This window comes from Buceros rhinoceros, unplaced genomic scaffold, assembly GCF_000710305.1.
Source record: "Buceros rhinoceros silvestris isolate BGI_N320 unplaced genomic scaffold, ASM71030v1 scaffold22049, whole genome shotgun sequence".
In the NCBI taxonomy this organism is placed as follows: domain Eukaryota; kingdom Metazoa; phylum Chordata; class Aves; order Bucerotiformes; family Bucerotidae; genus Buceros; species Buceros rhinoceros.
The window spans coordinates 10344-19772 of record NW_010430035.1 but is presented as its reverse complement, the minus strand read 5'-3'; the positions used below and the strand labels follow the sequence as shown (position 1 = coordinate 19772).

Genomic DNA, 9429 nt, shown 5'->3' with positions numbered 1-9429 from the left:
CGGCGGTAGCTTCAGAGGGCTAAAACTCACTACAAACGAATCGAAGTCTGTGGGTTTTTTTCCCCTGGGGTGCTGGGAGAGGAGAGGGGGGGACGGGACAGATGAATCTGGGCTCACAGTAGCTGCAGATCTAAGAGCTCAGTTTCTAGCAGGAGTAACACCCGAGTGTCGCAGGATCTGCCTTAGGATTGGGAATGGATTTACGCTGCAGCAAGAGCACGGGGCTCACTTGTTACCCTCCTCCTTCCACCCTCTTCCCTGCTTCTCCTAGCAGAAGATGAGTTCGGGGCAGGGGGAAGTTACTGCTGCAGCTGAACATTTGAGGTTTCATGTAAAGCAGCCAGTAGTTGAGGCTTTGGTGCTCTCATCTAGAGCCTGATCTCTTGTTCATCCAAGTCCTCCAGGAAATGAGAAACATAAGCTGCAGGTATGTTTGTGCGTATATGCAGAGCACTGCGTTTCTGGAGTGCCTGGAACACGGAGGCCTCTGAAACCCTGCGCTCCTCCTCAAAATGGCTGCCAGATGTGTTGGCTCCACGGAATTCCCCGGAGCCCGACACCAGAAATGCTGAGGTTAGTACCAGTTTGGTTCTTGCTGTGTTCTTCCTGCCGTCTCCCAGGGCTGGTGCTGCAGGACCGCGAGTGGCCCCGCACGGCTGCGGTACCTGCGGGGGCTTTCTGCTGGCGCGCGTGGGGCAAGGCTCGCCGGGACTCTGTTTAAACAAAGGAAGCGCGTTTGTTTTTACAGCTCGGGCGCGGGAGCCAGGGCTGGGATCCTGTGCCATTTCCCTCTGCTAGGAGCAGGATTCTCGAGGAAGACTGCCTCTCCCTTTGATGCAAATGGCCAACAAACAACATCCTAACCTCTCTATCAGCTGCTTAGAGCGCCTCTGGGATTTGGTTTGGTATTTGTCTGTAGGTGCGATAAACAGTGTAGAGACTCCTGAAGGGACCCACAGGCTGCCCCGTGCTCACGTAGCTTCTTGGGCTGGTTTTGTGAGCTCCTTGCTAGTGCAGCCCTGCTGCTGGTTGATCACCTCGTTACCCAGACGGTCCCAGCTGGATCCCTGGTAACCCATTTCCCAGTCAGTGGGAAATGGAGCTTTCGGGTCCTGCGACAGTGTGTCTGGCTGAGTGTTCAGCGCAAGGCTTGCTCTGCAGCTCTCTCCAGCATTGCTAGGCAGAACTCTTAAAGGCCCATTTTAAAGCCACGCTGCACGGTAACTGTCTGTTTTTCTGACAGCATGTACACTTTTCTTGCAACAGTCAGCAGTTTCCTGCAATAACAAATCTTAATGATAAAAAGGTGTTGGAAAGTCCTTGAGGTAGTAGTAGGATCTGTAAGGAAAGGGTATCCTCTAACATATGCTGCTCTGCCTTTAACTGAGGAAAAGTATTTCTCAAAATAGTGTGCCTTCCTCTAATTTGCTTTGGTTTATTTCTAGCATCAAAATGAGAATGCCGTTTCGATGTGATAGTGAGTGCAGATCCATGTGAGTAGGATGTATCTTGCACTTTGTAGCCCAGGCAAGCTGTATATGGTGACACTTTCAAGAGTATTTGGGTTGTCTTAAGATAGAACGTGGCTCCCACCATTCCGAAGGGTGCCCAGAGATGGAGTACGCAGGAAGCAGTGGGTAGGCTTCGTGGCAGCTCGTTCTGTTGGACTCGTGCTGCACGTTCAAGGGGTGAAACTGCCTGGGTGGAGGACTGCGCTTGCTGCACAGGAACCAGTGATCTTCTGTGGAGTAATCACATTATTTAGGGAAGCCTTGGTGTCGGGGGGAGGGATCTGCGCTGCACACAAGTGAATCTTCTGTTTATTTTTGTGGTTCAGTTCTGAGACCGTGGAGCAGGCTGCACCGTGGAGGTGAGAGGGCTGTCGTGGAAGACTAGCAGCCCAGGGACGTCTGGCTGAGTGGATGTGTGGGGCAGCGACACTGGGGAGAAACTGTAGAGAAAAGGAGGAAGTGCCCGGGAGCAGCACCTGCAGAGCTGCCCTGACGTGGGCTGCATGTGCCTGTTCCAGAAAGAACTGAAAAGCCTTGCTTTGTGTTTCTCTTGTAGCAACCCTCCGCTCAGCGAGGAGATGCTGCCGCCGGGGGAGTGGATGTGTCACCGCTGCACTGTGCGCCGCAAGGTAAAGCCTCTCCTAACAGACACGACCCCTTCCCTTCTGACTGTCCGTTGGGAAGGGGAACCCTGTCTTCCACAGCTTCCGCTCCCCATGTTGTGTACGTTCATACCACCAGAGCCACTCCTCATGCTCGCGGCTGCAAAGAGCTTTGTTAGGAACAGGCGTAAGGAGAACTAAGGGGTCTTGGTGAGACCTTCCCGGGGTTTTTCACCTCGCTGCGAGGAACCAAACCTGAAGTGCCTGACACGTTCTTGTCAAGCTGTGCCTTTTAAACTGTTTTCCTTCCCCCGGCCTCTGGAAAGGAGGGAAAGCTCAGGCACAGTGGGAGCGGGGCTGGCTCCCGTGCTCGAGGAGGTGAGCTGTCTGCAGGCGAAACAGGAGTCAGTCACTGCAGCTTTGCTATCAGGGCTGTGATTCTGGTCACTGTGTGTTCTGTAGAAAGTGTGGTTTCACGGCAGTCGCACATCAGCAGAGGGTGAAATCACAGTGAGTTATGATTTCTTGGGCTGTTGCACAGGATGGGGAGGAGATGATTGGGCAAGATTGTGGCTTGTCTTTTTTTTTTCCCTTGATGCTCTTTCTCCAGGAAGCTGTCTTGCACAATGTAAACATCTTATTGCTGTGGCTGCATAAGACTGCGTAGCAGAGGGTTTAGGATCTGCACCCAACTATCTAGCAACTGTTCCCTTGAAGTGACACCCAAAACAGATTGGAAGAGAACTGTGTGCTCAGCCTTTTGTTCCCGAAGCGATTGCCTTGTTTCCAGGGTACTGTTCAGCCATCTGCCAACAGTAAAAATGAAGGTCGCCAAGTGAAAAAATAATAATAAAATAAAGTTTAAAAGGGAGCGAGAGAAAAAAGAAAAAGAATCCCCAACTTTTCTATACTAAAAATTGCCTGATAACACTTTGCTCCTTTTACAGCCCGTTTTAGTGATGGAGTCGGATGGTTCATCCGTACTGGTGATGCTGTGAGGCACTGGAGCAGTGCACAGGTGCCCATACTAGGCCACGCAGTGTCCCCTCCTGTTACACCACGGATCTCACGGCAACTGCGAGGTGTTATTTTCCTCTGCTGCAGTTCTCCCTACCCACCTTGTTCAGGATGCCTCTCATCACGAGACAGCAGAGCGTTGTTTGTGTTCTGTTTGCATTCTCAAGCTGACCTTCTCGTTCCATAACGGGTTTGGATGTGGTGCCGGGGTTCAGGGACTGCATCGACAATGAACGGTCTGCCGCAGAGCGTCTAGTGTTGGCTAGCAGAGTAAACAGAGTTGGCTGATTTCTCGAGTATTTAGGCCTAGATGCTGTGAAGCGTTGTCCTGGTCTGGGCTCAAATACGGCTGCAAGCAGAGAGACATGTTGATGTCTCTCATTTTTCCCTGTGCTTCGTTCCCTTCAGCTGTTTTGTCACCTGTGCCTTAGCTACAATCAAATCGTTTTTGCTAGGTTAAGGCTTTAATGACTTCACAGGGGAAGTTCTAGTAAGTGGCTCAAGCCTTTTGAGATGCTGTTTGTCTTCGATTGCATATTTGTGAAGGTTGATGTCTTTGTGGCCTCCATGATAAGCCTGCCTATTCATGTCGTGCAGAAGCGAGAACAGAAGAAAGAGCTGGGGCAGGTAAATGGATTGGTGGACAAATCTGGGAAAAGGACCACCTCCCCCACCAGTGACGCGGACCTGTTGGACAGGTCTAGCAGCAGCATCAGGGCTAATGCGCATGCCAGGATCTTGGAAAGGAGAGCAAGCCGGCCTGGCACCCCCACATCCAATGCCAGCACCGAGACCCCCAACTCAGAGCAGAATGATGTCGATGAGGACATAATTGACGTGGATGATGACTCTGCCATTGCAGAAATGGACTGTGGGCAGCCCCAGCTGAAGCGACCCTTTGAGCTTCTTATTGCTGCTGCCATGGAAAGGAACCCAACGCAGTTCCAGTTGCCGAATGAACTGACCTGCACCACAGCACTTCCAGGTGAGCGATGGCTTGTCTGGTGTGGGTGAAGGAGGCAGCAGTTGCATCCCGCTGCCATCTCGCCTCTTTGCCGTGTTGGCTCCTTGGTAGTTGTGGCTCCAGGGATTCTCGCCAGCATACCTCTGGTCCTCCTCTAGCTGTCTGACAGCAGGTGGCCTCTTTCAGATGCAAGCTGTGGGGACACTGCTGCTACATGCTACACCTCGATCAGCACTTGGGATAGCGCTTACTGTTGTCACCTTAGTCTAGATCATCAGTCTGATGAAAAAAAGCCATTGTCAAAATGCTTGATTTTGATTTATGACATGATAGTCTGGTAACAAAGTAGTGACTTTATGTATAGGATGTCACCGAAACGATTAAGTATAAAATACACCTGCCTTTAAGGACAGTCCCTGTCACTGAAGGCCAGATTTGGTGGTGGACAGGGGTTCCTTAAGCAGTTCTTTTTGCCTTTTCTGTTTGCCTCTGCCTGAGATGACCAGGTGTATCTAGCAGAAAGCAAAGCTCTGCCATGCAGGTAACCCAAAGCCTTTTAAATTGTGCTTTCAGGTACTAGTAAGAGGAGGAGAAAGGAAGAAACCACGGGAAAGAATGTCAAGAAAGCACAACACGAGTTAGACCACAATGGGTTGGTTCCCTTGCCGGTGAAAGTCTGCTTCACATGCAACAGGTACTTGTCTCTTCCAGGGAAGGCGTTCACTGTAGCTGCGCCCTTTGCAGGAGCAAAGTTCTTCCTGAAAAAAAAGTAGATGACCTATTTCCTTTCCCATTCATCATCATAACTTGCTTACAATCCTCTAAACAAATGGGGGAATAATCATCTTTGCTAAATAACAGATGTTTAACCATGGCAGGCGTAGGCGTGGCTTCTGCAGCCCTGCGTGGCTGCAGAGGGCTTTGAAACGTAGCCTGAGGAGAGTGAGCCGCTGGTCTTTGGTGGTTTTCTACCAAGAAAAACTCTAAAGTGATGGTGGTTTAGAAAAGAGAGATGTTTGTTGATGGTTCCTGAAGGAAGTATGCAAGGAGGTGACCTTTAGGAAATAGAAATCTACTGAGAACAATACAAGCCCATGGAAAATAGTAAAACTGAAGACAGTACAAAATGCTGCTGTTCTTTATAACCACATAAAAAAAGTGCACAGATAAATCCCAATTCCTAATGCCAGTGAAAACAAAAAACTTGGTTTCAGGAGTACAGTCAGAGTTCTGGAAGTGGGCTGGAGACTCGGGTGGGCTTTTGTGGAGAACAGCTGATGACTTTGTCATAGGGCAAAGACGTCATTAAAGCCTGGGAATCAGATGCAGTCGCTTTCTGGAGTCTGAGACTTGTTCTGAGAACACCTTGTTGATGGAAATGTCCCAGCTTCACACGGTTCATCTGAGGAAAATTGTGATAACCTAAATCTGAGATTTCCTTTTGATCTCTGAATGTGGCTCTGAACGAAGCTGCTCAGAACAGCCAAGGTCAACTTGAAAAGTGGCTTTTGTGAACCTGACTGGTGCTTACAGCTTTCCAAGCGTGGCGCCCCTTCCTGCCAAAGGACCTGTTCCGCACCGAGAAACCCTCATGTGCGTGGGCAAGTCCTTTTGCCTCGAGTGGGTCTTGCAGAAGGTCCATATAGATAAAGTTACAAATCTGAAGCCAAATTTTAGATGCAAGTAACATACCGTAGGGGAGTTGCTGGGGAAGAAAAGCTGAAGTGGTTAGCCACGTTTGTCTGTGCGTTTGGTTTATGTTCTGTGAGGGAAGTAAGGTCTGTCCCTCTCTTTGCAGGAGCTGCAGAGTGGCACCTCTCATTCAGTGTGATTATTGCCCACTCCTGTTCCACATGGATTGTCTGGAGCCGCCGCTCACTGCCATGCCCCTGGGTAGATGGATGTGCCCCAATCACATAGAACACGTGGTGGTAAGCAGGGCTGTGATTGCAGTGTGGTAACCGGATGCTGGAGTGGAACCTGGCAGGTCCATTAGAGGACAAAGTACAACAAATGTAAAACAGCTTCTGAGCTCTCCATAACACTTGTAAAGCTCCTGCTGCGAGCAACGCGCTCTCCAAAGGAATATGGTGCTGCTCTCTGCAATAACCTGTAAAGCTGGGGGAACTCCCTCCTGTAGCTGAAGCTGACAGCTCAGACTGCGGCTCACGGACAGCTGGTCTAGTTGTCATGACTGGACTCCTTAAGATCTAGATGAGCTTCCAGAACTGCGGTACAAAGCAGCACAGTGCTACAAATAGGTGAAGCGATTCTTTACATCCTTAACCCAAACCCCTTCATTCCAAGAGGGAGTTCTCACGTGTGGAAAAGCAGTGTGCTTGAGACTAAATACTGGGGGAACAGGGGGCTGACACAAAGGGCTCGGGCCCAGACAAGCCGCTTCTGAGAGCGCTGACGCTGCTTAGTAAGTCTCTAAATGCTTTTGTATTCATGTCCAGCCATGTGCCCTTTAACAGAAATGGTTAGTGCTGCAGGAAACAAATAGTCTAAAGCTAAGCTGATGCTGTACTGCCAGTGCTACGAGGCATGATGAAAGTCTTGGGGTACAGTAGAGTGACCCGCAGATCCTAACTCCTGTGGCATTATCTGATCACCCAGCTGAACCAGAAGAACTTGACCCTGAGTAATCGGTGCCGAGTATTTGACCGGTTCCAGGACACCATATCTCAGCACGTTGTCAAAGTGGATTTCTTAAACCGAATCCATAAGAAACATCCTCCAAATCGCAGAGTTCTTCAGTCGGTAAAGAGAAAAGGTTTGAAGGTATGTGTGAGTGAGTAGGTGTCGGTGTTCTAGGTTGGAAGGGAAACCAGCATGCCCTGCAGGGACAGCTTCTGGGGCAGGAGGAAGAGGGTGGGGTCTGGATGAACACGCTGGGGAGAGGTCTGGAAGTCAGCAGTTAATCTTCGCTACGTGTAGGATTTAAACAGCTCTTTTTCTGTCAACCATAAGGCTCGGCTGTTACATGGAAGCCTTTACATCTAGCACAAGCCTAGAAGGAACACCACAAACCCTCTTGAAGGTGGCCCTACAGTCAGGATGGGGGCTGCTGCGTGTGGTGGGTCAAACCGAGTATTCCCTGCCACAGGGCCTGGAAGATGCCACACAGGTTCCCCTTCTTTCTTGGCCTTACTTTTACATGACTTCTCTTACAGTGTAGCCACCATGTTGAGCTGAAGTCATGCCTGACCTAAGGGAACAAAACATTAATTTTGGCCTATATTGATATTAAATACTCAGTCCCTGAAAATTCTGGTGTGTTGTCTGCAGGGTTCCTTTGGGTCAGAAAGCAGCAAACACGAAGCGTAGTGCTGCTCAGACGCTTGAACTAGTCATTCTGGAGTAATTGTTCTCATGTGTGATCTTCTTTCTCTGCAATGTAGGTTCCTGATGCTATAAAGTCCCAGTACCGCCTTCCACCCCCGTTACTTGCGCCTGCAGCGATTCGAGATGGCGAGCTGATCTGTAACGGGATCCCTGAGGAACCCGTGCAGAAGCACCTTCTGAACACTGAGCACTTAGCCAGCCAGACAGAACAACAGGAGGTAAATGAAGTCAAGCGCTTGGACTCTGTGTCTGTGGTACAAAGAGCCTCTTCCATTTCAGTCGTGATCAGAGCAGTTGTCTGGGAAACGGCTCTCAAAACGATGGCCGAAGGTGATAGCTTGTCTTGTCTCTGACACCCTTGCCCGTTAAAACTTCATTTTGGCTTTCCAGGTGAAATGTAAAACTCCTTGTTTGACACTTCAGGGAAACGGTGAAATAGTCTTTGGGCCTTAAGAGGGGAGTTGAGGGCTTTCTGCCTAGATGTCACTTTTATTTCCTGGCTGAGAGGAAATTCTGTCTGCTCTGCTTATGTAAGGCTGCCTTCCGACACGTTTATTTGTATGTTAAATGCCACGTTTCTGGCTGCTTTTTATTGCTGATAAAACTGGACTTTTAAATCAAAGTCAAGCTTAACTCGTTTGAAACTTTTTGCCGGCTTCACAATGCGAAGGCGCGTTGCTTTGCAGTCAGTGGTGTGGTTGAGTCCTCTGAGCTCAGGTGGGATTCTTCTGTGTGGCAGGGGCACGTTCACCATGGACCTGAAAACTTGGAATAACCCTTCGGGTTTTCCTCTCCCTTGTGTAAAAGGAAAGATGCTCTCCACCCCCGGTGGAGACCTGGTCACCTGACAGGTGACCCTTGTAGCGTGAGGTAGAGCAGTGTTGCTTTCCAGCGCGCTACAGAGTAAGTCGGAGAGTTGTGTTTGGACAGAAGCCCCTGTCAGTGAGAGAGGTGTTTGTAACTAGCTGAAGAGTTCTGACACTTGGCAGGTGAAGAGGAGAAGGAGTTTGAGGGTGAGGAAGTGCCTGCTGCCTTCTCCCTCCTTTAATCTCGATCCTCCGTGTCCTGTCCCGGCACAGATACAAACAGTACGTAATTTTAGTTGTGCTTTCGTACCTCTGGACAAAGTTTTCTGCAGATCCTAGATGAGATCGGAGCAGGTGCTGCGGTTCCAGGCTGCATCTGACAGTCCAGCAGCACAGGAGGCAGCCGTGTTTCCTCGGGCTGGGGGGACGGAGGAATGATGGTGGGGTCTGGAGCTCAGCCTGCCCGCGGAGCTAACGTGCACTTCTCTCTTCCTCGCAGTGGCTCTGTAGTGTTGTTGCGCTCCAGTGCAGCATATTGAAACATTTATCTGCTAAGCAGATGACTTCGCTTTGGGACTCTGAGCAAACAGAGAAGGCTGATATTAAGCCTGTTATTGTGGCAGACAGCTCACTCGCCAACCCTTACCAGGCAGCTGACAAGGCACCCACACCTTCCCTCTATTCCATGTCATCCTGCACCTCAGGGATTACCACCCAGAATTCCTTGAGCTCCTCGCAATCCCAGCAGACTTTGTCACAGGAAGATGTCAACTGCAGCTCTTGTACAGATAAATCCAAGAAGGTGTCTTCTTGCGGGACTTCCAATGGGCCGACAGCCTCTGACATTAAAGTGAACGGTCCTCATTTCTACGGTGTTTCGTCCGAACCTTCAGCACCGTTGACTGACTCGCAGAGGCTGATTGGGTCAGGTAACACAATACCTGTTCTGTCTCATCGGCAAACGTGGCCTCGGCCCCTCACACCCCCAGCGACTTGCGGACTTCTGAATCACACCATCGGAACCATTGTCAAAACGGAGAATGCAGCAGGACCTGTTTCTTGTGCGCAGAGGGGTTCTGTGCCGGTCACGAGTGTTCCTACATCCATATCGAGCTCCTGTGCCAGCCTGGAGACCACCAGCACTTTGCAAAAGAAGAATGTGCAGACACAGATAGGACCGC

The 9429-nt window shown here is 50.1% G+C and overlaps 1 protein-coding gene across 1 annotated transcript in view; it reads left to right on the top strand.

Moving 5' to 3' along the window:
- PHF12 (PHD finger protein 12) overlaps positions 1-9429 on the top strand; it is a 31478-nt gene that overhangs the window by 12490 nt on the left and 9559 nt on the right. Inside the window, exons 2-8 of the mRNA XM_010142888.1 lie at positions 2068-2140; positions 3728-4115; positions 4668-4788; positions 5893-6025; positions 6714-6878; positions 7499-7660; positions 8748-9427. Coding sequence (XP_010141190.1) covers positions 2090-2140; positions 3728-4115; positions 4668-4788; positions 5893-6025; positions 6714-6878; positions 7499-7660; positions 8748-9427 — 1700 coding nt within the window. The 5' untranslated portion in view covers positions 2068-2089. The remainder of the gene's footprint in view (positions 1-2067; positions 2141-3727; positions 4116-4667; positions 4789-5892; positions 6026-6713; positions 6879-7498; positions 7661-8747; positions 9428-9429) is intronic.